This window comes from Patagioenas fasciata, chromosome 1 (genome assembly GCF_037038585.1).
Source record: "Patagioenas fasciata isolate bPatFas1 chromosome 1, bPatFas1.hap1, whole genome shotgun sequence".
Classification (NCBI taxonomy): Eukaryota; Metazoa; Chordata; class Aves; order Columbiformes; family Columbidae; genus Patagioenas; species Patagioenas fasciata.
Window position 1 is genome coordinate 74098136 of NC_092520.1, and position 27153 is coordinate 74125288.

At 41.1% G+C, this 27153-nt stretch overlaps 2 protein-coding genes across 2 annotated transcripts in view; one reads left to right on the forward strand and one right to left on the reverse strand.

Moving 5' to 3' along the window:
- The window catches only part of ATP1B1 (ATPase Na+/K+ transporting subunit beta 1), a 408664-nt gene that overhangs the window by 233763 nt on the left and 147748 nt on the right, over window positions 1-27153 (forward strand). The gene's annotated exons all lie outside the window — the stretch shown is intronic.
- CCDC80 (coiled-coil domain containing 80) lies at window positions 948-25073 on the reverse strand. The gene is made up of 8 exons (XM_065829272.2): window positions 24397-25073; window positions 22124-24027; window positions 18185-18341; window positions 13852-13988; window positions 13078-13226; window positions 9736-9839; window positions 8017-8097; window positions 948-5306 (listed from the first exon to the last, which is right to left on the reverse strand). The coding sequence occupies exons 2-8, from the start codon at window positions 24014-24016 to the stop codon at window positions 4960-4962; spliced, it is 2868 nt and encodes a 955-aa protein (XP_065685344.2). The 5' UTR covers window positions 24017-24027; window positions 24397-25073; the 3' UTR covers window positions 948-4959.

The window sequence follows — 27153 nt, forward strand, 5'->3', positions numbered from 1 at the left end:
GCAGGTGGTAATATCCTTTGGTGTTGCTCCACCCTGTCAGACTGATAAGGTCTTGCATTCATTTTGTAGAGAGAGAAATCATTCTGCAGCATGCCAAGCATAGTGATCTCAGAGTCACTGTTAAGACATCTGCTGGATTGTATTTTGAGTGAGATGAAAAATAGGTTCCAAATAATTCAGAGAATTTTAAATGAGAGACGGGAATAGGGATGCAGAGAAGAAATTCTTCGTATGTTCCTAAAGCCTCCTCTCTCAGTACAGCAGAAAAGATGTTGGTTTATAATTTCCTTCCTTCAAAAATGCATCTTTCATAGTCGAAAGATACTGTCAAAAGAATTCTTAAGAAGATAAGCAGTGAGTTCAGTGTCGGAGCTTCATACCACAGTGTATGGTAATCAGCAATGCATTTCTCTGTGGACTGAAGACAGTCCTGTCTTTGTTCTCCTCTGCCATCCTATTCCCAGGCTCTGTGTGTAACAGCTAACTTATGCATACTGTATTGAGGGCTCATTGCTATATTAACATACATCTTGTCACTGATACATCAAGAGGGGCATCCTGTTTCTATGTTGTGGCCAATGACTGTCAAGATAAAAACTATGAATCTAAAATTATTATTCTCATTTCTTACTTTTTTTTTTTTTCCAGGAGCATTAGCTTTTTCTAGCATGTATAAGAATACGTGTACAAAATGGAATTACTGTTGTGCTTGAAAAATTTTTTACAGCTGATCTCATTGTGCTCATAGGCCATTTAAAGCTAAGGAATCCCGATTGTTTGCATCTGTACAGTTGTTTGCATATGTACACCTGAAAGCATATTTCAATGTAAATTCCAGAAATATGGTTTTCATTGGTTTATGATATCCTGTTTTGGGAAAAGAAACTTCAACATCTTCCCCGCCCCAGAAAAAAAAAAAAAAAAAGCTCAAACTGTTAGAGACTTAGTTGCAATAAGACATTTTCATTTTTTTCTGTTACGTACAACTTTGCAATATATACCTGCTTGAGTTCATTGTCTTTTTCAATCATAGCTACCAACTTTACCAAGTATTTCCAAGAAGAGTGAAAGTACTGTTAACTTTAGCTTGTTTTGCATTTACATGAGCAGTAGCTTTTTACATTAACTTTTCCAGAGAGCTTTGTCTTGCACTGAATCAGAACATAGAAATCAGCCTCATACCTGTAACGACAGAGCATCAAACGAAATACGGATGTCTTAAAAACTATATGTTTGACCTTACAGCCCAAAATATCTGCCTTAAGAGGAATGAGATAGGGAAATGACTGAAGATTCTGTAAAGTGCACTTAGTTCCTGCTTTCAACTCTTGTCCTGCTTAATGATCTTTCCCTCTATAAATCTCACCAATGGTATCATACTTCTTTGCCAAAGTCTTAGATTGCACAATCAAGTATATACTTGTTGATCCAAAGATTTACTTGCACTGTAGAGTTGGTCCTGTCTAACATGTAGAAATCTTCATGGTCTTCAGGTTCAAATTCTCAGAGAGATACTGTTGGATTGACCAGGCAGGTTTATTTTAATAATGGAGAACTGTATATCCCCTTTGTAGCAACAGGAATGTTAGTTGCTCTCTAAAAATGTAACGATTTGCACCAACTTGGCATTAAAATGCCTGTAAAGTAACCTGAAAGTATAAGCTGCAATTCTGTGCAGCTGCACTATCTACAGATAGTTGAATTGAGTCTGTACGTGACATTTGTTAGAGGAAGTACTGTAAACAATTGTCAGCTGGAGAGCAGCCCAGGTTAGCAAGAGGGAGCTATTCTATAGTTACATTTTTCATATATATCATGTGAATCCCACTTGATTAAGTATTTCCACTGTATGCTTGTTGACCTACTCAGTGTTGGAAAGCTTACTATTTTTGTCCTCAAATGACAATTGGGAAATTTATGAGGAGATTTTTGGAGAGCAGTGTTAGTTTGGCACGTAGTTTTTAATGAATACACTGGGCAGAGAGTTCTGATTTAGAGCCCAGATTCACAAATGTTTGAACTTAATTGCTGCTGAGGATGTTATGTTCCTTCCTCCTGGTTTAAGGAAATATTAATAGTTCACAAAACCTCTCAGGAAGAGAGATGTGCTCGTGTTTCTCTTGTTTAGAACCAGCCAATTAAAGCAATATTTATTTAGTTCGTTTCATCCACTTTGTCAGTCTAGCAACTGAGCCATTGGTATTTGAAAGACAGCCTGTGGATGAAAACAGCCATCTTGGAGCTGAATCAAATCCCATAAATAAGTATAACAAAAAGGGTTTTTTTATCATGTGGAATCTTCCCACTAAGGCTGTAGAAATAGGACCTTAATCTCAGTGTGTCCTCAGAATGATACTGCAGGGACAGATCCAAGTGCTTTGGATTTGATTTGTGTTTTAAAAAGTGAAGTCTGTTTGGAGTATTGTAGCTCCAAATGCTTATAGTCTTCAAAATAACTATGTGTTATTGTTGAAAGGATTTTTTGGCTTGGTGTTCCTTCAGACTTTTCTTTTAATTTTCCATAGGAGGAGATAGGTTGCAAAATCAGGTTTTTAAATCATTGCTAAAAGTTTCTGGTAATTTTGAGCTAGTTTCTAATGAAGGCAGGAATCTGCACCAGAATGTAGAATAATAGTGAGTCTTCCTCAAATTCGATGAATACTTCAGTGTGTAGTTTTAGTTAAGAGCTCATCCCAGCCTCCCTTATAAATGGGCAATTTGTTTGGAGTTGTCTTTTTAATGCAGCTCCCACAGAATGCCTAGGCTGGATTTGCATAACTTTGAATTCTGGAAAGGGAAAAAAGAAAATAATTTGGATCAGGTGTTGCACTCTCTTTTGTAAGTTAACCGTCTCCTCCTGCTCAGCACAGGACATTTAGTTTCTATGATTTGTAATGGGAGTTAAAAAGGGTTTCATTTAAAAACTTTACATGGAAAGCAAGGTTACAGAAAATTTGAAATGAAATGAACACCTGGAAAAAAAACACCCCAAAGGTGTTTCTCTTTTTGTGTGTAGAAGGTAACTGTTAGACATCTGGTACACTTTCCTCTGCTTTTGCTTGAGGCAAAGAAAGTTAGGTAGCTGACCTTAACACACTGATGCAATAAACACTTGTTATCTAAAACTGAGCTATGTGACCTCCTATTACCTTCTAGAAACCTTTCAGTTCTGTGATTCTTTTTTTTTTTTTTTTTTTAAACTCCTCTTTGGTTGGTTTAATTTCTCTGCACTGCTTTCAGCTGTGGAAGTACTGTGGTTAATGAGCTGTTGGAAGCGCTCTGCAGGCAGCAGTCCTCTCCAAATGGTTCTGTTGCTCTGTCAAGTGCCTACCTTAGCTCCGGTCACCAGAGAAAGGTAAGTCGAGAGCTCTACCCTGTGCTCACTAGACTTTGTGTTACGGAGGGCAGCCTGCCCCAGAGGGTGACCAAGTTTGTAATGCTAAGGAAGAAGTGGCCAGGCCGTGTGACCTCCCCACATCTCTCTGCCTTACTGACATTCAGAAGGGCAAGCAAGGTCTGACCTCTTGTGACTAATTTTCTAAAGAAATCATCTGGTTTTGAGTGAACTTGCTGCTTTACCCAGTTCTGGTTTTGTCTGGGAAAAAAAAAATAGGAAAATGCTAAAACTCAAGCTGTGGTGCATACTCTGGCCAGCTTAGAGCTGTAACTTCTCCCTATTCCTGTGCTACTGCTGAGATGACAAAACCTAGTGAGAGTGCCCTGTTGCATGTATCTATACATGGCATGTGCACCCATATCACAAATGATAAAAATAAATCTGACTAGTCAGGCATGCCTTCAACATCAGAAGTGACTACTGTGCCACTCTGAAGGCTTGATACCTCCAGGATGTTCCTAAATTTTTCTGCTGGGTCTTTAATGTTTAGAAATGACTCAAGTGATGTTGAAAGCATGGCTATGCATGCAGCTCCTGCCATGATTTCAGTGGGAGTAGGGTGGTGCAGCAGATCCAATGCCCAAAGACACCCATGAAAAGGCAGAACACCATTTCAGCAAATGTGGCAAAAATAGAGCTTAATTAAAAACATTATAGAGAGCCAGTTACAACTCATTTAAAATAGAAGTGAATGAGAATTTGTTCCTTTACTTTCTAATGAAAATAATGCTTTTCAGTTTTCTGTATTTCAGACAATGCTAACTAGGGTTGGTGTTTTCACTTAGCTCTCATTAACTTGGTTTTAAATGTCAGGTGGGCAAGACCTAAGAGAGCTGGGACCTCAATTAAAAGAACAAATGACCATACAGCAAGCTTTCTAATTAAGAACTTTACATTGTATTGTATTGGAACAAATGCTGCTATAACCATCAATTCTTATTTTCATTGATAAAGTCAGCTAATTACAGTGTTAATGCACTGTAGAAGGGATGCTGTCTTTTTAGACAAAGTACTTCAAAAGGATTTTACTATTGCTGTTATTATTAAAGAGCCCGTCTCATACTTTCTTTCTTAAATTTTCCTTTCCTGGGAAAGTCCTGAAGTGTGATTCTTTGCTTGTCTTCATGAGCACAATGCAAAATTCCCACTTTTCAATAAATACACTTTTTTCTCCTTAGAAAGAAATACTAAAAAGAGCATTGCAATATTTTTTTTACAGTTTGTGTCCTGCCCTACAGTAGTGTCCATGGACTGGGACTGTTGGCTGGTTTTGTTTGGGTTTAATACAAACAGTACCTGTTGATGCCTTTTTTTAATAAAGGCTTAAAAATATAAAGGAGTCTTTATTGTTTAAAGCTTCAATGCTACTCGTTTGGATTACTTCACTGTAAAGGCTTCTGTGTTTTTAAGAAGGCAAATGACCAAAGTCCTGTGATTGAACAGTGGAAGACGGAAGCACGGATATCTAGGTGGCCTAGGAAGACTTTCTGCAACTGGCCACTGATTGCTTGCATAGCTATTGGAAGACAGACATGGAGCAGCTGGAGGCTGAGTTGCTCTTTTCAGTACGGATAGCCATGATGGTAACTTCCGTGGTGACGGTAGTCGTCTTGGTAACCTTCCTGGTATCCCTGGTGATAGCTATGGTAACCATACCCACCATACTCATCATCTGGGCATTGCATGCCGAGCGATTGCTGAATTGTCATTTCCTGTCGCCGAAGCTGCATGGAATCAATCAGATCATACACAATCGCCATAGACCACATTGGAGAAGGATACCAGGATTTGACGTTTCCATCTTTCCCAACTAGAAGCATGGAGAAATATTCTGGGCTAATTTGGAAATAATTTCGGATGTCTTTCACTAAATTAGGTGGAATCTCTTCTCGGTCTACAGTAGAGCTTCCTAGAAAGTGATCACATAAAACCAGCATTGATATTTTGGTTAGATGACAATGATAATTTGTAGATAAGCAAGTTAGCAATGTGAGACAGGATACAGCCTGATAATTGGCAATGTAAGATTCTTGTCATGTACAAACTCATATGTACGAGAATCATAGAACTCTATGATTCTATGAAACTCAGGATTTCCTCATTCCAAAATTTAATTACTCCACTGTGAACTTACAGATGTATTTTTAACACTTTTGATAGGGTTAGTAAACTTGTCTTTACTCTCTAGGCTGAAGCTACTAGAGCGTGGCACACCTTTTTGTCACTCAGCACACATGCACATCTTTAGCTTCTATGCAGCTTGGGTCACTGGTTCACGTATGTGAAAAACTGTCACAGTGAAAGAAATCACAAGAATTGAAGCATGAAAGTGTGAAGAACTGGAGGATGAATTTGCTGAGTCATTAATGGCACGATAAAGCCTCACTCTTGAACTGTCAAGATATGTGAGATATGGGATGTGGTAGATGTCATGTCCACATATATCTTCTAGTGCAAATCTAGTGAACTCCGGGCTTGTAAGTGTGAAGTCTGTGCTGGTTAAACAAGTAGGAACTGTAAGACATCAGTGAACACCCATGTGTATGTATATATGTGCACACATACATAACACATAGTGGGCTTGGCAACAGGAGTCCTACAAAGTTGCATCCTGCCTAAAAATGTGTTGAGGTTCTCTGAAGTAGGTCAGCAAGCAGGTGGCTAAGTGTGGTCTGGCTGATAGAGACTGTGTGGGTTTCTAGAAGGCTTCAATAGAAACTTTGATAGCTTGGTTGAAAGGCAGAAACAGGGTGAGAGTGAATGATCAGTTCCTAGAGTGGAGGGAGATCACCAGTGAAGTTCTGCAGTTGGTTGTGCTGGGACTGTTATGCTGTTCAGCATATTTGTAGATGATGCACATAAGGTATAAGCGCAGAGATAAGGAAGTGTGCTGACGGTGTGGAGATACTCAGAGTAGTAAGGGCAGGGGATGATTGTGGAACACTGCAGAACACCCTTGTAAGACTGTGTGACTCGTTAATAAAATGATGGAAGAAATTCTATTCAGTTGAAATAAAATGGTACGCATGGTGAAAATTTTGCTAACTCCACATAAGAAATTATGAAGTCTGACCAATACCACTCGGTGGTAAGATCTTAGGGCTACAAAAGAGTTTCATGAAAGGCTAGTTCAGTGCTCACTAATGCCAAAAGCCAAACCAAATGTTATAAACCATGAGGAAAATAAAAAAAAAACCAAAACAGAGTATTGTTATGCCACTACATAAACCTATTGTTTGTGTGCATCTTGAGCACTGCATGCAATTCTGGTTCTCTCACTTGAAAAAATAATGTGGTAGAAAAAAAGGAAAAAAGTCAGAAAGACAAGGTTGATCATAGGTTTGGAAAAAGCTCTGTATGAGAAATGACCACGTAAGTAAAGACTGCAGTCTGTAAAATAAATGGCTTGAGGAGAGGTCTACAGGATTGTGAATGTCACTGTGGGGATGGATAGGGATTAAATATTCACCTTTTCCCCCACACAAGAGGTAAGGGGTATCAAACAAAGCTATAGGGGCCACGTTCAGGGCAAATAAAAGGTACCTTGTGAATCTGTAGAGGTTCTCACAGGAGAACACATGCTAGAAGTTAATGTGAATTCAAAGGGAGATTACACAAGTAAACTGAAAAGAGATCTGTTGATCTTAACAAATAGGAACTATAACCAAGGTCGCAAAGTCCTTCAGTGAAAAGTAAGCAGAGGCTGCAGGAGTGTTGATTAAAGAAGTATGACATCTGCTTTCTCTGTTCTTATTCTTTCCTAGGCATGGACTTCTGTTAAAATACGGTAGAAGGACTAGGATGCTTTCATGTACAGAGCAGTAGAAACAGTGTTGGGCTAAAAAAGCTCCTCCCTGTCTTTGTTCCTCCACTGATGAAAGCAGTTGTTTGGATTAGGTTGTAGAGGAACCTGTAGCATTTGAAATGTGCCCTGTGAGATCTAAGAATAGCTGCCTGAAATATCCTTTTGGGATGCAAGTAGAATATGTAACAGTGGCTTATAAGAAAGATGAAGAAAGACTTTTTACCAGAGCTTATATAGACAGAACAAGAGGTAATGTTTTTAGGCTGAAAGAGGACAGATTCAGATTAGATATAAGGAAGAGGAGTTTTAGGATGAGGGTGCTGTGACATGAGAACAGGCTGTGCAGAGAAGTTGTGGATGTCCCATCACTGGAAGTACTCAAGGCCAGGTTGAACGGGGCTTTGAGCAACCTAGATGATCTTTGAAAGGTCTTTTCCAGCCCAAACAATTTTATGAAGATGAATCTGTGTAGCCTGTGTTCTATTAGCTGTGCAAACTCTTCAGCATGTAAAAGGCACAGACATCCCTTTGCCTTTGGCAGCAAGGCAGGCAAGGGAGTGTACCTGGGACTGTATTTTTTAGGTGGAAAATAAATATGTGAGATGACTTCCATATTATATTTGGGCTTTTCTGTCCTGCCGAAGCTATATAATGTTTAGCACAGGAACACCAAGAAAGCTTTTTGTTTGCTTTTCTTTAACAAAACAAAAGAGAAAAAACACAGTCATACCCATCCCTCTGAAGAAATTGCAGCAAAGAAACAGCACTATGCCCTTTATCAGTAGTACTGAAGAAACTAGAAACAGTCACTTACCATTAATTGGATACAGCTCCAAGACACCTCCAATATCTTCCCCAAGTCCTAGCAATTTGAGGATAGTTATATGGCGCAGACCTGTGGAGGAAATGAAGGAGGGTTCGGGTCAGACCGGATCTTTCTGTTCATTCTTGGGCAAATTTGAGTTTCATCAGCCAGATCTATGCATGCTAAATTAGGGGCCAGTGTTAGCCAGCTTTCTAGGAGGGAAAAATACTGATATCTGCGGAGTCTCTCCCAGCCACATCACCTTTTCCAAACGTGGGGATAAGCTAGAGTGTCAAGTAAATGTGGTAACAGTTGCATAAAAGCTATTGCTAGTGTCCCAAGGACAGAAGTGCTTGGTGTGGTTCTGTCGCACAGGGGTACAAGCATCAGACACACCAGCAAATTGCAGAGGCCATTCCTCAAATTCAGAATGTTTCTGCACTGTTTTATTCACTAGGAAAGCTCTTGTCATACACACAGTGACAAAGTATTTGGAGGCAATATAACCTATCACAGTTAACATCCAAATGACTGTGGGGAGTAGCTCATGACAAGGATTCATGTCTTTCATCTGTTCTGGGACACCTGAACTGTTGCCTCTGCTTCCAAGAAAGACCTTAAGGGCTGTAGAAACTGTTCATGTAACGTGAGTCTGTATGATCTACAAAATCTTTGATGTAACTGTTTTTACAACTTCAAGGTGAGATGCTTGGAAACTTGTCACTTACTTAAAGTACCCATTGAGAACAAATGCTTCAGGAACTCACTGGATCTCAGTCAAGCTGTCCTTTACAAAAGGTGGAGAGAATGAACTGTTTCGGGTGCATTCAGTTCTTCAGAAAGTGTTTTACATGTCACAGTTTACTTTGGTAGTTACCAAATGAGATGATGCTGATGATCACCTAGTCCAGGCCCCCTGATGATGCTGATGCTCTGAATGAAAGCCAGGTGATTATGAATAAACAGTGATGCTGTGCAGATCTCCCTTCAGACATGATTGAAATGTATTGAAATAGTGGCTTTTCAATGGGACCTGTTTCATTCTGTTGTAGGAGTCAGGTCTGGCCCTGTATGGTATTTGCATTGTGAGGAATCTAAACTAAGGAGTAAGTCTCTCTGGGCTTCATAGTGGAAAGAGAGGAGAGTGTTTATGGGTCTTGCTCTTAAGTACCTCCTGGAGGAGCCTATCTCTCTCCACTGACTATGTAGCTGGACCTTAAATATCAGTTAGGGGGCTGGGAGGGTCCTTCTTGGATTGAAGGGGCTTCCATTAACATTTTAACAGGTTTTCACAATGAAGCAGGAAGGAAAAGAAAAAAGCTTATGTCCATGCATCTCCCTGATAACTGGCCCAGTAGTGAGATGGGTATTAGAGGATGCGCCCTTCCCAATGCATTGTACTTACGTCATTAATCTGTGCAGTAAGAAGAAGAAAATACTGTTGATCTTAGGAAGTACAAGCCTAAAGAGAAGCTTCGGAGTGCTAACCTTTTCTGCCTCATGCAGATGATTCCAGGGAACACTTTGTTTATGTGTCTTAGCTGCCGGAGTATCCTGTACTACCTGCTTAGCACAATCTTTTCCATTAGGATTTCGAGTAGCTATGGCAAACTTTTCAGTTGTCAGACTCCTCAGACTGTCTACATTCAGACTTGAGCAAAGGAATCCATCACATCACCAGGAAGGATGTGGTTTTGGGGAGCAAGAGTGTAATTTCTTTTGACTCACCAAAATTGCAGGCTTGTCCACTGAGAGCAGCAAGCTGCTGGGAATAAGCCCAGTCCTCATCACTGGGAGCAGAGATCACCACCAGCCGCCTTCTCCATCGGAATCTGGAAAGAGAGGAGAGTGCGATGGGGCATGGTCACTACACGTGACCCAGTCCTCTCAACGTTTTTGTTCTCTGTAGGCTGAGGTATGTAATACCTCTCACAGCTTCTAAGTCACAGCTGGATGGGAGATCGTCCCAGTTCCATCCATCACTGAGAGAGGATAAAGCCTGTTTTGAATTTTATAATTCCAAAACTCTCAAAGAAACATCTGCAGTTTCGCTGCTTTGCCAAACAAACACTACAGAGCTTACAATCTTTGCTCAAAGCCCCCTTCAGTAGTTACAACAATGCTGAGAAGTGTATATTCTAGAGAAAGATTCCTGTAGAATTCCTCACTAGGCATTTAGCTTTTACGTCATTCACCACTGCTGGAACTGCACAGTTATTTTGCAGTCCAAGGGCTGTCTGAGAATTAGGGTGTATCTTCATTTCAGACATAACTCATACTTCTGTGCAAATACTCACTGACCGCTTTTTATTCTATACCAGACTCACTCGAAATACTTTAACATGGCTTTAAATCTGAGCTTGTTTGTCTGCATGTGGTTCTGTGAGCCTGTGGCTATATAAGGCATGCATGGGCCAATAAGATAAATCTTGGATATTTCTTTAATATGAAGTTCTACATCTAACCAAACTCACACAAGGAACACCTTCTGTTGTCCTCTCAAGGAAAGGCAATGCCATAAGTACACTTGAAACCTTTAAAAATTCAAACTATAGGGTTTTTTTAATACTCTCCAAACAACCTCTTTTTTGAATAAAGGTACTCCACTAAACCTGAATAAATCAGATTTATAGGAATTTGCAAAGCTGCAGGGATATTTTTATAGCAGGAAATGATCTTTTAAATGGATGCAGATGTTACTCTGTTATAATAATAGCCTGCCTTTCTCCAGCACCACGTGAAGATCTCAAAATAAAGGCTAATGCAATGGATCAATACTGTTCCACTTGAGAGAAGAAGAAAATACAGTAAGAGTTGATCAAAATCATAGAATAAGTTGCTGAAAGAGCAGGGGATACTCATCTCTTTGTCTCATTGACTGACTGATGCTGTCTGTATTTTTATAATTAAAAAATGAAATCCTTGAAATGCAAAGCTCCCTAGTTTTAATCTTGCCCAGGAGGAACAGCAAAGAGACATGGGTGTGTGTATACAGCTAAGTGAATAGGAATGAGAAGCATTGAGGATCACATATGTGACATGAAAAAAGGGGTAAATTTAATGTTGTTATTCTGAAAATGGAGGAAAAAAAATCTTTGAGATATTTTGTATAGCAAAAGAACCTGGCTACCTACAAGCAGTGACTGAGAATGGAAACATTGGTTCATATTTTGTCTAGGGCATAAATCAGGATGGAATCTTATCTGTGAGCTGATTCAAGATACTCTTAATTCCTTTCTATTTTTTTTGAGTAGCTGCTTTGGAGATGCACAGAGGTCAAAAGGGCTGAAGGCCACTCAAGCTGTTTATTCCCCTGCCGTAGGCAATACCTATACTTGGTGTGCTTATCTGGGGCTGTATCTTACTGAGAAGGTAATTCAGTTGGTCCTTCACAGCTATTAGTTCAACAACACTATTGTACAGATCTATGCCCTTATTTCTGACATCAGAAGCCGTAGGCTTCTGTCCTGACAAATCTGCCAGATCCATCCCTTTATGTATCCTTTCTTCCTCTTCTACCTATTTTGCAACTCATTCTTGTTTGTGAGCCCAGAGAGCAGCACAGCCGGTGTCTTAGTGTTACAGGGGGGACTCCCCACTACCAAACTCAAAGATCTCCTCCTGATATATGTGGCGTTTAAGCCTTACTCAAGCGAGCTCTGGCTCTCATGGTCTCCTTTCACACCAGCCAGGCTTGTTAAGAACAATGTTTGCATTGTTATAACTGACCTCCCCAATGAGCAACACCAGGGAGATGATGCCAGGACTCTTGTTCAGCTGGGAAGATAATCTTAGACAAAGCTGGAATGAATCTAGTTGGGAATCTGACCAGTTAATGTGGCTAGTGAAGTCCACCCAATATTTTAAGCCTAATGCCTGTTTCACAAACAACTAATGCATTCTGGGCAGCAGCAGTTCTGTTTATAGATGCAACAGTCTGCGTTTTTCCTGCGTGTTTTTCTAATGTGTGTTTATTACTAGGGCTGTTTGGAAGCAAGGAAGGATTTGGGTCCTGTCTCTTTCCAACACACAAGCTCTTTCTTGTGTTGGTCAGCTGTTTCCAAACTGTGGTTCTGCTTGGTGGTCTTGAGAATGAATCACTAAGACCTAAACAGGAGGTGATGAGGTGGGTGGGGTGGATCTGGTTAAAGGTTCTCTTTCTGTTGAAGTGGCCATCAAATTTTAAAATGTTTATGAACCAACAACCTATTCATTTACCTGTTGCTCCTTTCCTCCTCAAGTCATAATCCATCATGCTCTGTTATTTTTATAGCCATCTGGCTTTAACGGTGTATTTCCACGGATTTTGGTAGTAGGTGAGAAGGACACAGTAGTAACAGGTAAAGGCCTAGAGTGATGGGGTAGCCCAAATTTCGTGTGAATGATCCTGTAAGAGAGAGGGCTAGAGCTGCACAGCTCTTCTATGAATCTGGATCCCCACAGTCCAGATGTATTTATTGCCTGGAATGCAGGTCTCACAGGTAGAGCAGTAAAAGGGCATATGGAGATTGCATAAACAAAACTGTCTTTCTGCAGAAGGTCTCTCAAACATTTTGCAGGAGACATCTGCAAGACCTTTAAGAATATGCATGACTAATACTGGCAAAGACCAACTGTTCTCTCAAGCAGGATAAGAATGAAGTTACAGAGAATTAATTACCGATTTGAGCTACATGGAAGGGATTAGAATGGGATTAATGAGATTGTGATGGTTGATGATTGAAACACATAAGCACTGTGCTTCATACATTCAAAACATCTGTGAATTAATCCTTGTTCAGTCTTCTAATGCAAATCACTGTTATTATCTCCATGTCATGATGGGGGAACTGAGGTACAGAAAGTTGGTCTCCAAAGAATGTGCGGTCAGTCAGGAAACACAACATGCATTTTGACTGGCAGTGCTCTGTAGAAGACTGCATTCAGCTATGGCTACATCTCTGTATTTGCTTAACACTGTAAATACTGATAAATCTATATTAAAAAATCACAGAAATAGTAGGATAGCTTGTTTTTCCAACAAGACAATAATTATTAGAACTAGAAGCAGATAAGAACAGAAGGTAATACCTGGATAAGAAGCTCTCAAGGGATTGCTTCTTATCTTCTTTGCAGACAATGCCCTCTTTTTTCTGTCTTTCCATGTCTTTAATTCGTGACTGGAAGGTGTCAATCAAATCAAACACGGACTTCATTGCTATGGGTACTTCGTAGTATTGCTGTTAAGAAAAAAGAACAGATGGATAAAAGGATGCACATATTAGCAGTCTTTCTTCATAGGTCACAACACTGTAGGATATCTAGAAATTCAAGTATTCCTATTTACACACAAGCAACAAGGCCTAAACCAGATTAGAAACCATCTAAAAATATTGGGTTTTTTTGCAATCAGACTGCTCTTTTGAAGTGGCATCTTTTCAGTATTTGCCCCATATGATGAGGCCAGGCCATTGAAGGCAAAAATTGTCATTATTTTATTTTGTAAGGCCATTCAACTAAACCATTGTGCATATGCAATGTGCTGTCGTCTCATTGAGCAGCCAAACTCTGTGTTTTAGAATGTCAGGTACTACACTAAACCCCCTGCCAGTGTGGGAGTCCTGTTCCTATGGTGTCAGCAGAAACCCACAATTCCTGAAATCCTCTAACTGCAGAAAGTGAAGTTAGCTACCTAATTCTTGAAAATTTCTCTTACTGTCCTTTTTCTTATCCTCCAGCAATGATCAAGCCCTGCATCCGTTTCTTACATACCTCACATGCAAGCCTGTAGTGTAATTTCCCAAAATTTTTCCAATTTTTTATGTTTTTCATATGCCTTTCCTTTCAAAGAGTCAAAACCCTCACCTTGACTTTCATGTCAGTGTCTGTGAGCACCATGAAGAAGTCATTGTAGGTCATCCCATACTCTTTCCTCAACTCACTGATGAGCTGCTGGTCCACAAGATCTTCATCCTCTATCACTTTCATGGGCTTTTCATTATCTTAATGTGAGACAAAGGAGAAATAAAAGTAGTCATGGAATCGTGTGGCACTCTAATTTCACACTGAAAGAATGGGGGAAATTAATTTCCCAGAAGCTGTCTTCCTGCTGCATAGGCAAAATATTAAAAAATATCAGTATGGTACTATGGCTTTTAACTGTCCAATTTTCAGTCCCAATATTTTTTGAAAATTAGTCTATCTTAGGGGTATGCACTTCAATATTCAACATTTCTACTTGCTTTTTAAAAATATTGGTTGCCTGCTCTTTCCTGGAAAGATCTTTCAGATTTTTTCAATATGCTTGTGCATGTATATATATGTACTAATAATTTCACCAGCTTCTGAAATAGAAAATAGGAACTGTTCAACAATTTACAACAGAAACTGGAAAGCATCATATCCAAATGAAACAGCTTAGTGAATTTGGGTCAGTAAAACATAGCTAGAACAGCTTGAGGTTGGCCAGGACACTAGGCTTAACCTTTATAGTCTTAAAAAATTACATGTGAGGTTTAGTGACTACAAGAAACCAGAAACTGTTTAAAGTGTCTTGAATATTGCAGTGGTAGCTCTTCAGCTCTCTCCATATACCCTGCTGTGGCCCTCTTCCTCCACCTGCTTGCTGATGTTCACTTCCCATTCTATCACACTGACAGGAAAAAACTTAATTTTGATTTTGTACCTGCTTACTGCTTTACCCTGAGAAAACATTCAGAAATGCTTGGGAAGGAAAAGACCCCTGAAGACAGAAAACAAAAACAAACAAAAAAGCCCCAGCAAATGTTAAAATTTGGTGATACTAATCAAGTTATAGACGTGATTTATATGGTCTTACATGGTTATATGTACCTGCATTGAAAGTTTTGTAAAAAATTATAGGCAATGTTATAAATTCCTCATTGGATGGGTTGCTGGATGAGCTCATTGATTAATCACTTTGTAAACATACGTATGCTTCATAAGTGAGATTTGCATGTTTCTAATGGCATGCATGACCATTAAAACATAGACCAAAAATTCATGCTTATGCCTGCAAACAATTCCTTACAAAAGCACAGACTATCTCATTGGTCTGTATGGAGACAGAATGATGCAAAAGGTGCTAATGTGAAATGCGATGGAAAATAGCTGTGTGGTGCAATACCTTAGACCAACTGACCCACGGCACTGTTCCACTTTAAAGACTAGAGATATCAACATGAAGACAGCACTTCAGTGTTTACCTCTTAGTAGATTTTCTTTCAAAACTTACAATGTAAAGAAGAAAATTAAATGACAAGAGTGATATAGAAAAACATTTCAGGGGGGAAAATATAATGCCACAAAGGCTGCCCTGCCTTTTGAACTTGGAATTGATTTCTTGGGAGAAAAAAAAAAACCAACAAGTTAATCTAATTGCCCCTTTCCAATTCACTACTTGTCTCTGGCCTCCACCTGATAAAGGACATCTGTGATCAGCATGAAGAGCAGGGGTTGAGGCTGCCTACTGCCACCTGCAAAATCCTCCCTCTCTGCTCTTTCTAGAAACGTCACTGAAAGAGTGTGGAAACTTTTCTCTATACATCTTTAGCAGCTAGACAGACTGGGAAGCTGGGTTACTCTTTACAAACAATGCAAATGAGGTTGCAAAAAGCCCAGGAGTTTGTTGTAGCAGTACTGTGGCCTAATAGATTAGGTACTGGCTTTGATTGAAAGGCAGGTAGCCTGGGGTTGGTGTTTAGTTGACTGAAGACCTGTTGCCATGAGTTGGGGAAAAGAGACCACGTGGCTAACTTGGGGTGAAGAGAAGACTTGTGCAGTGACACTCAGCTTTTCTGTCATTCCAGTGGGAAACTGGGAAACACTCCTTGGTTTCACTATGAGCTGATCTTGGCCAAACAGTGTTATTGAGCTCTCTTTCATTCACTACTCCTAAATGCGTTTGAAAATTCAAGTGAAGTCTTTACTGTGGACCTTTCTGTTGTTGTCACTCTTATCTCAGTCCCAAGATGCTGCACTACAGGTAGACCTCATCATGCTGTGTGCTAAGGCTTCTTGCTACAGCATAAATGTTTCTTAGGAGCTTTTGCTGCCTCTGGTGCTGACAGAGATTGAGCCATGAAGAGGCCATGCAAGCAGGAAGGCTAGAGGAGAAGGTGACTTAGAATAGGAAGACATTTGTATTACTGAAACTTTTAAAAGCTCAGGATCTGGTGTTTTAAGCAAAAATATAAGATGAACTTCATTAAAGGTTTCACTCACACCCTTCTAAGTCTCCTGCTTTTCTTCGAGAATGTAATTCCTCCTGTGAGAATTAAGCTGTTGTATATGTGTGGTTTGGGGAAAGTTTGAGTGTAGGTTAAGTTTGGAACAGGCTGAAAGAATATGGTCTATGTCAGAGTGAATGTCTGTTTATTAGCCAGACTGAAGCTAAATATAATCCTAAACAGTCCACTGACAGGCAGATAGGTCTAGGTACACAAAAAGTAACCTTGAGTAACCTTTGCCTGATGTGGAAAATCCTGTACTGCTCCAGATATGTCAAGAAGGTGCACAAATGGACAGTCTGGCAGGATTTGTGACTCACTGTCATTCAGGGACACAAGGCTCCTGGTCCTTCACTTTGTCTTCTCTCTCTGAGAGTACGAGAGGCTGGGCTGGAAGCCAGATGTAAATTTGTGATCTTCTGACCTGTTGTACACCAGACCTGAAATACCCTGGAGCTGGTGTGGTCCTGAGCTTTCTGTTCCATCACACATCTCTTCCCAAGATCTGGTAAAACCAGGCAAACTTCCAGAGGAAAGATGCAGTGAACTTATAAGCAAAACTAGCAGCTTTTATACTATTTCTTTGCCTTTGTCCAGTGAAGCATTTACACTGGTGTTAACCTTTAGACGCAGACAGCAATGAGATTATTTACATGATCCTAGAGACACCTAAGCTTAAGTGCTTTGCTGGACTGAGACATGAAGTCTTTGTCCAAACCCTACTGTTAAAAAAGGAAAGGTTGTCACTGGCTTTGGTGAGTGCTTCCCAGGACCTGAACACTGACATGAGTTTTTTCAAAGCTAAGAGAGATAGATGCCCATTGTCACCTGTTTATATGGGAACTCTGTATGTAAAGAAGGTGGTACTGAATATGGCTGAATGAGCTACTTTTCTGATTTATAGCACTTCCAAAAACTCTGGCCTCAGTGAAATGGACTTCTTTACAATAGCCAGCGATAAGCAGTCACATTGATGGGTATCTTGCTTTATAGATAAAGAGAGGCAACAGTACTTCAAATAGTAAACCTTTTGATATCAGGTATGCTGCTGCAAATTTGTAATGTTGTCCATACCTAGAGGCTATGATTGAAATCTTCTAAATTAGTATCTGTCTACCAGTACAGATGGAAAAACGTGCCTGGACCTGTGGAGAAGAATACTCACTTTGTGAACATACCAAAATCAGCTCTTAAACCTAGGAAAGCTGATCCTGGGAAGGAAAGGAACTTGCAGGAAGGTGTCTAACTAGCACGCTCTATCTGCCCTGGGTTTAGCCAGTGTATGCGCCTGAAAGATGAAGCTTTTTCCATGACCTTGTGAGGAATGCGAAGACATGAGAAAATGTTATATGATAGAGCAGGGAGATAATGATGTTGAACTTCAAAACAGGATTAACTTGGGCCAAGTTTTCAATATAATCTCAAACAGTTCCCATCAACATTTCCTACCCCCCAGTCTCCTCTCCTTCATGACAACAGCCAGTTTCCTTAAGCAGTGTTTGGATCATACTAGCCAGTATCTAGCCACCCATGGCTGATGTCCTGCAAAAACCAAGGGCAAACAGGGCATTGTGTTAGGGCAGCTGTTTGGTTAGACAGTGAGGTTGTTATTCAAGATATTGGTAGAGTTCAGCCTAATTTCCTCTTCCTGTCCCATGACCTCATCACATTCTTCTGCCTTTTCATTCTGTCACTGTTTTACTGGCTTAAGAATTCCTACAAAGTTACAGGACTGGAAGTGTAAACATGAAAAATACCAGGGACACTTATATAAATACAACAGGGATGTAGTTGGCATGGAAGGGGGATGAATGGGTTTGAAAGTGCAACTGGATCACAATAAATGATCTTGCTTAGATCTTGACCGAATCTGGGAAATTTCTCCCTTTGCTCTCTGTATTGTGCCCATGAGATGGAAAGAAATTATTTAAAAAAAAAAACCAAAGAACCTAGCTGGAAGTGGTCAATTTTCATGCTGCTGTTGTTCATGGTGCCAAAAATTGTGATGACTGAGATCTTCCTTGTTGCCATCTTGCAGAAGCTTTCCAGATATTCGTCCCGCTGCTGTACATACATGGTGTTGTCCGCCTTAGGGGTTGTGATCAGCTGGTTGGTGGCAGAGACAAAAGAGCTTGTTTAGTATAAGGAATTAAGCAGATGAGTATTTTACTGAAGGAGAACTAGTCACTATCTGCAAACTGGGCTTTTCCATAGAGCTGCTGACAGCTCTGTAGCCTTATTTTATTTATTTGTGTTTGGAGTGTACCTTGAGGCCCAGGCCTGACCTGAAGGTGTTCAAACAGCCCCAAGAAAACCTTAGGAAGCATGGCCAGCTGGTGGCACCAGCTTCTTCACTGCCTCTCTGCGGTGCTGCTAGAAGAGTTTTCACTGGATTTTACAGCAAACCATGTACTCTCCTGTTATCCCTTGCCTTGCCAGTCTCACCAGGTCTACCTCTTGGCCTCCAGTGATGCCATAAATCTAGGATTCCCTCTCCTCACTCACAGTGAGAGCACTGGGAACATGGCAACTGCTCTGGCCTCATCTTATGGTCCAGGCAGGGCTCCCAGGGGCTGTTTTGACTGTCAAGAGGCTTCTAAGCCGCTTAGATGTCTTATGGGACTTAGATTTGCTCAGAAGGTGCGGCTATGGGAGAAGAACAGGAGGAATAACAATTACAATAACAAAAGTAAAAAAGTATCTACAGTTTATAGTAATTATTTCAAAACCTCTTAACAATTGAAAAGGTTTAAGTTTTAAAAAGTTTAAAGCACAAAACTTAGACCTTTCATCAGTGGCTGAGATGCAAATATACCAGGGAAGGCTTGTGTGTAACACCACGCAGTAGTCCGCTGCAGTAGTTTCCAGCAGAAGATGGAGAGGAATGCCACTGCCCTAGCAATACGATCATTTTAACTGGCAGCAGTGAACTGCAATCAAGTACCTGCTACCAATCCCCCAAACACAAAGGGAGTTGGAATCTGGATCCAAAGCTTATGGTTTATGGTCATAAATAATCACCAGAATCCTTCAACTGCAAACTTATGCTTTACTCTGTAACAGGCACCATCATCTTCTAGCTGCCTACTTAAGCTTGTAGGGCCCAGAGGCTAATTTTTTATTATATACACCTTATAAATCCAGTTCATCAATGTACTGAAATGTAAGAGGCATTTCTAGGCTTATGAGATCTGACTCTCATTTATACAAAGGCCCCCTGGCATGACTACAGCATTGGGACATGAAGGTGAATGAGAGTCAGACACAGAGGATTTAATTCCTGGGCCATAACATGTAACATGCTTTTAAATTGCATAGAAATTCTTCAAATGAAAAAAGGATCATGAAAAGGATTTGAGGACTGAGATCAAAACCAGACCATTGGTTTGTATTGTCCTCCGAGTTTCAGAGGCCGTAAGCAGGAACACACAGTCAAGCCTGAATTTGATCTGCTTCATAAAGCCTTGTAGAACAAAGCAGGGAACATTTTACAGACAAAGCAAACTTCAAATCAAAGCTTTGTGCTAGGACTGTTTTAACCCAGGCAGTATGTATGCTGTATGTATCTGCATTCATATGCACGTGTGTGTATATGCATGTGCATACGTGTGGATGTGAGTATAAATGGAGTGTTGCATATAAACCATCAGTCTGCAATTCATCACCACAGAGAAGTAAACAAAAAACCCAAACTCACTAAGCCAAAACTTCTCAACATTAGTAAGACTGCAATAAAAGCCTCACTATAGAGAGGACATTTCTTCAGTTTCTGCAGCTGGGTCCTATATTTGTCATTAATTAGACAACCCAGAATAGCCTTCAAAATTCTGGATGTTTGAAATTCAAACTGGAATCTGCAACCTGAAGTCCTTAGTGATGTGTAGGACTTAAAAAACCACATCTCTCTCAAAAGACTTTTAGGAGAGGACTGAAATGCTACCTTTGGGAGCCAGTCTGTTAAAGCGGCTGAAAGACAAAAGTACAGCAAAGCAATGGGGAATAACTCAGGTAGAGCCACTTTTACAGCAGCGTGGGCTGATACTTTAGAAAGGGAGTTTGAAGGCTTGTGAATGACAAAGTTCATTCAGCTGGAAGGACTGACCCTAAGGGAGCTGAACAGTTTGATAAGAAGGGATGCAAATAAGCACGTGTCAATTTATAGAAGCTTGAAAAGTTCTTTGTTTTTCATATGTATGGTGCGCGGCAAAGAGATAGGAGACTTCGGCCAGTGCTTTTGCTGATGACCACATCAAACCTGTTCTCTGAGAAACTTCAGAAGAAGCAGATTGAGGATGGTATTAGATACTGGAAAAGTAATGTGCAGAATGGCATAATTTGTCTTCAGTGAGTTTTGGCCTGACAATCTGAGATTGCGCAATTCTCGTCTTGGAGATCCATCTGAGAGGTGGCCTAATATCAGAAGGTTCGAATTTCAGACCAGCCTTTAAGTTGCCCGGACTGCCTCGGTTTAATGAGTTAGCAGCCTGACATCTGTGAGCAATGTTTTTGGCTCTTTTTTCGAATTTGTTTTTATTTGTCCCGATGCTGCACATACTTTGGAAGCCACAACAATGAGATACATGACCAAGTTTCAATGATCCTAAACTTCTGTGGAGTTTTTTCTCTGAGCTTTTGATTTTGTTAACTCTTAGTTAACTAATAGACATTTTTTGCAAGATTCAGTCAAAAAAATTTTCAACTATATGTCTTTTTTCCATTTCCATCATGTTGGGCAATGCAAGTCTACTAGCTCTGCACAGCCCCTACAGCTGAAGGAATGAGGAGGGGGAGAAGAAAGTTGGCTTCCACTCAGGTCTGTGAATCATCAGCAGAGTGATTAATTAAATTCCAATGGTTGAAATCTTAGCTTGGCATCTTAGCTGTTTGTATTGGAATATGGGGCATGGAAGTCAAAGCTATGTTTGTGACACTGACTATTGGACAATAACTGTGAAACAGGCCAGCTTGCAGTGGAATAATTGCAAGAAACTGGCTCCTACAATAATATTTTTTAAAAGTGTTTTTCAAAGTGTACCTTTCAGGGTATATGCCATTTGCCAGAAAAAACATTTGTACTACAGCTAAAACTGTTTCCTATCCCAGGTGAAGTGTTTTTTTAGATAAGTAGTTGGAAAAACATACAACACTACTAAACCCTGGGACAAGTAACTCCAGACCATGCTGAGTTTCTCAGACTTGAAAACTTGCCATTGTGTCATAGTTTAATAAAAACAGCAGGGGAAAAAAACGAAACAAAATAAAGTTTGCACGGGATCTCCGAAGATGTCTTGAAGATTTGAATGCCAGATTCCCATCAGAAAGAATAGCAAATGTAACAATCCTACCTCAGGGCACCTGATCATACGTCTTTGTGCATATCCTCAGTCAGACATGCACTACTACTGCCAAGCTGCATAGCTTGCTTCCAGTTTTAGGACACCAATATAAAACAGGTGTGCCAGCTGGCAGGACATGCTGAGCATTGCAATGTGGTAACATTGGCAAGTGCCCCAAAGAGATGAATGGGTGTAATCCATACTGCAACTTCATTTTATCTATCGTAACTATATAGATCCTGACACGTACATACCCACTGGAAACAAAATAATCTGATGGCTATGTGGTGGCTCATGGAAGCATCTGGGAAGAGGTTTTAGCCTAATTCCTAGCTGCCTGGTGTTAATACTGCGTGTAAGAATTCCAACATGAGGCTGTGAAACCTCCCCTGTTGGAAGTGATCATTTGAGTCTAGAAATTTTATCTCTTAAACAAAAGTACCAAAAAAGAATGATACAAAAGCACCATAAACTTTCTGTTCCACATATTCCTACTAGGAGGGAGATATGACTTCATTTATGTAATAAGATTCAGATGAACAAGTTACTTACAATAAGCCGCCTTTTGCCTTCAAAATATTCCAGGAGGTCGGTCACCAATTTCCTGGGAGGCTGCATGAAAGGCTTCTTGTTGGGCTTGGGGAAATGCTCATTCTCAGTCCTACTCCCCTTCTTGTTCTTCTTGCTACGGTCTTTGTCCTGCTTGCTCTTTTTCTCAGCTTTGTCCTTCTTGGTCTGCTTCTCACTCTTCTGCAGCTTGTCAGGCCTGTCCTTCTTCTTCTTCTTCTCAGGTTTATCCATTCGCTCATGTTTCTTCGATTCTTTTCCTTTCTTTGCGGGAATATTTCCTACTGCAATCTCTTCCTCTAAGTGGGAACTAGCAGGCTTGCTTGGGTCATATTTATCTTCATATTCATTGCTCAGTATCTTTTCTTGGTCCTTCTTTTTTGGCGGTTTGGTCTTAGTTGGTTTGTGTTGCCCTGGTGTGACATTCAGGTCTCTGTGGTTATAGTCTTTCCTGTCTGTTCGGTTATCTTTAAATCTACCCACATTTGACTTTGTATAGTGCACTGAGGCAGCTGTTGGGACTTCTGTGAAACTGTCATAGCGAGCAGCTTTGCTTGGTTTCCGTGTGGCCACCAGGTGTTTCTCTGGGTGGCTGCGCTGCCGGTCCCTGCGGTTTGCCTTCCATGCAGGAGAGTAGAAATCTTCAGAAGCTGTGACTCGTGGTGAGGTGGCATCAGGGGCTGCTGGCAACCTGTGATACTCTGTGGTGGAGTGTGATTTTGTGGTCCAGGTTCTCTGTGTGGTAGGGAGGGGTGTCGTTGTCGTAGACCGGCTTGCTGTTGTCACTGCGCGGGTGGTGCCATGGGTAGTTGTAGTGGTGGGAGGGAGGGTAGTGGTCCTTACTGTAGGCAGAGGAGTGGCCACCGTGGTTGTCATTGGTTTCCTCACTGTTTTGGTCCTTGTTGGCTGATTATTGCTCCTCCTTGGCTCCTCCTTCCTTGCTGACACTTGGACTTGTCCACCACCAAGGGTAGGCTGGGTGCTGGCCCCATTATTGCCTTCCTCAATGACTTGTCCCTCCACTCCAGCTGCTTTGCAAGTCTGGATAAAGCCCTTCTGCCTCATCTTCTCAATTTTTCTGATGGGGCTTTGGTCAATAACTTCATACATGGCCTCTAGCCTGACTGGATAAGGATACCTTTCCTCCACCTGCAGAGTTTTCTTCAACAACACCATGCCAAATTTCCCCTTCTCCAGTTTCAGAAAGCTCATGAGTTTAGGTATGAGGGCAGGATCTAGTGGCTGCTCCAGGATTTTTCCTTCGTTGGTTATCCTTCTGACTTTTCCCCCTTCTTCCCCTTCTTCATGGAACAGCACAATCTGCTGGATGTGCCTCTCAGCCAGTTCGCAGTAAACATCATTTTTCAGCAGGCTCATCATGAGCCGGTAGTAGCCCTCAGAGGCATGTGGGGCAGAAATGACCCACACCCGATTTTTCCCAGCAAAGCTGGCCAGGACATTGGGAGAACTTGTGCCCGAAGGGAAACGTACCACTCGTGACTGTGAGGCAGAGGGTATCCCTTCGTCCTTAATCATCTCGGACTTGGAGTATTTGGCTGCAGCTGTGAGTCTCTGTACCTGTCTCATTCTGGTTCCCATGCCCCTGGCCTGGGAACGCGCTTCCCCTTGCAGGAGATTGGCAGGTGCCTTTGGAGATGCTGAAGAATCCCTCTTGGTGACGGGGTGCTGGGAATTCGGGCTCAAATTCCTCAGGGATGCTCCAGACCTTCTCGGGAAGCTGCTTGGAGCCCTGTAAGCCAGGGGCACTTTCCGAACTCCATGGCTCCCTCTTTCTGCTAGCCTCCCTGTCTTCTCTGAGCCGCACACTAGCCACGCTGCCCACAGCAGGGCTAAGCTGAGAGCTGGCCTCCAGTTCATTGTGCAATCCACTTGCAGGGAGGAGTAGAAAGAGAAAAAGTTAGATGTTAACAGTACGAGGATATCTTGCACAAGGGATTAAAAAAAGGCAGACCGCAGGCTGACTAGCTTTTGTGATTTAAAAGTGCTGATTACACCTCAGTCCTGCCCTGGTGGCTTTGTACAGTTTACAGTTATTTTTGGAAAAGCACAAAGTGGACCATTTTATGCAAAAATGAGATCATTCGTCTGTAACATGACTCTGTCTATCCAAAACACACTGATCTGCATCCTCCTCTCTCTGTCTCTCTTTCATGCTCTCACATACACACATGCAAACAAGCACAGAGAAAGGGTTCAGTACATAGAGCAGAAAGCCAAGAATTTGACTGGAGACTTACACTCTTAGGGAAGTTCCCCTTCCAGCGTCAAGGTTTCACGTCTTTTTCCTTTAAAAGGAGACCAATGCCATACAGTTTTGCTGCTGCCCAGTGATTTATCCTTACACAGCCCAGCAGGTTCCAGAGCCTGTCTGTCTCCCCGTGTATCTTTTAACTTTCTTCTTCACCTTCTTGACAAGCAGGATGAGGTTAGCGGAAATTTCCTTTGGGATTTCTGCTTCTCCATTTACCTGCAGGTCTGGCTTTTTGCTCCACCAGTTACCCACACAGGCAGGGACTTCATTTAAGAAAAGGGAAATCCCAGCTGCTCCGAGTCTCCCTCTTTTAGACTTCCCAAGCCTCCTTCTCACTTCTTGCTTCCTCAGTCCCGTTTAGCTCCTTTGTTTCCAGAGAGGAAAGGACTAGCATTAATATATTTTCCAGGCTGAAGAGAAACACAGGAATGTGATGCTGAAAAGAGCAGGACGCTCCCCTTTCCTCTTTCTCCACACTTCAACAAAAGCAAATTGTAAAAGACTCGTCTTTTCTTCTCTTCCCCTTCTTGGCTGGCCGTGGTCCCAGAAATGTCAGGGTAGCCCCAGCCCTGATCTGAACCAGCCTCAGACAACGGTGGCCACTGGGAATGGGGGAAACTTCAGTCAGGATTTAACAGCTCAGCAGAACCCGCCTCCTCCCCACTCCGACACTGAGAGGGAGGAGGAGGAGGAAGGCTCTGGGGGCTGAAACACTGCACAGCATCACAGAGCACTTCGGAGAGGGTGACTCCAGCCTTAACTCTTTCCTTCGCGTGTCCCAGCACCCTGGAACTCTCCAGACTTGGCATTCTCTTTCCTCCCATTAAAAGGCCACTGTCTGGGTAAAAATCAGTCCTGTGAGAAGTGCATTCCCCACTGCTGTCAGTAACAGCTCTGGCGTTTCAGAGTTATTGTTTTTTAACCCCATTGTTTCTGCCTCCTTTCCACCTTTCCCTTGTTTGTTTGCTTTCTGGAAGTTCTCCAGTGAAATAAAATTTCTCTTCACTTTCCAACCAATTACTCTGCCAGGTCCTCATGTATGTTGTTATAGTCTTTTCTGCAAACATCATACAGGCGTGGCTGTTAATTTGTGGTTTTAAAGGCGTCAGGATGTTTACTTCACTATTGTATCAAAATTAGAACCACTTATATTTTCCATGAATGTGCACTAGTATTAAAAAAAGGAGAAAAAAAAAAAAAGAAAGAGAAAAGGTGCAAAAATGCCTAGAGACATGGGTTAAGGCAGGTTCATGTCCTTTGGTCTCACTTCATGGTGTGAATGACACCATTTTATTGAGCTGATGTAAACTGGCACAGCTACACACAGCTATGCTGTGCTGGTCTTTAACTGATTCATACTGGCTTCAGTGTGTCATGCAACACTAGTGGAAAACACACTTAATTGTAGTTGATTGTTAACACCTAAGAACACCCAAGCCCTTAATACTACTTTTACTGTTTCCCAAGATTTCACTTATTTACAGAGATGCTGTTAAGTTTCTGTGATAACATGCTGGATTTGACCTCAGTTACCTTGGGGACCAGGGGAGAGAGTACCTTCAACTTCTCTTGAAATTAATAGTTCAAGGATAAAGCCTTTCTTTCCTTTCTCTATTTCCTTATTTGCTTCATTTTTACTTTAGGTTGTTCAGTGTACTGGTAAACATTCATAGTGATTTTGCTAATATGTGTCCAGAGTTTGCGTTCTCTGGCCACTGCTTGGCCCTGCAGGTAGGGCAGGATGCTGAATGCCTGTGCTCACATTAACATGAGTGAAAAAACACACAAAATATCATATCCGACATCAGCTGGGCAGTAAGAGGACTGTACCTCTCACAAGGACCACAAAATTGGAGCTCTATGGAGCAAGGGTGGGTAACATTTTCCGCTTAAATTAGTAGCAGGTCTGCTGGTTTATTAACCTTGACAAGAAAAAAAAGTCTCTAAACATTACACTTTTCAATGCGGCCTTTTAAAGAAAGTATTATTCAAAATGATATGTTTTCATTTAAGTGTTTCCTCCTGTTTTGTTATGAAGATTTAAAAGAAGAGGTGACCCTACAAAGCTGAAGCCAAATAATTAATTTGGGGTAAATTATTTTTTTTAAACAAGCCAAATTCCCTCAATTTTCTTGTTGTTGGTGATAGTTTGAAACCACACAGAAGCAAAGCATCATTTATCTGTATAGGTCTAATTAAGCCAAGAAAAAAACACTCAGTACGTGACAACAAAGGAAAGAAACAGATTTCCTTGTTATCCCTGCTGTCTGTTCTATCCATTTCACTAAAGAATTTCTGTGAGGACTTTGCTCTCCCATACTGATTAAAGAGGTAGCATGCTACAGAATCTTTCTGAAATGTATCAAAGGGTGGCAGATCACTGAAGATGACAGACTGTAAGGCAGCTCTATGGAGAGACCAGCACACAAGAAGATGTGGAGGCACAGACATTATTTCCAAGGCTGATGCTTCTTAGTATCTTTATCTGAGGTGAGGAACAAACTTGAAATGGCTGCTGGAAATATTTGCCATCAGAATTTCTTAGAAAATAAACAATTTATACAAGACAACATGGGGCTTCTGGTAAAGCAAACAGGTATTTTAAAGGGCTGATGAGAGGTCATACAGCAAGAAGCAAAAAAAAAAAAGCATGAAACATGCATAAGGAAAAGATGTTCTGTAGAGGACTTAAAAGTCACAGTGTAGAAGGCACTAGAAAGAAGGGTTTGGTGTGATATTGCTG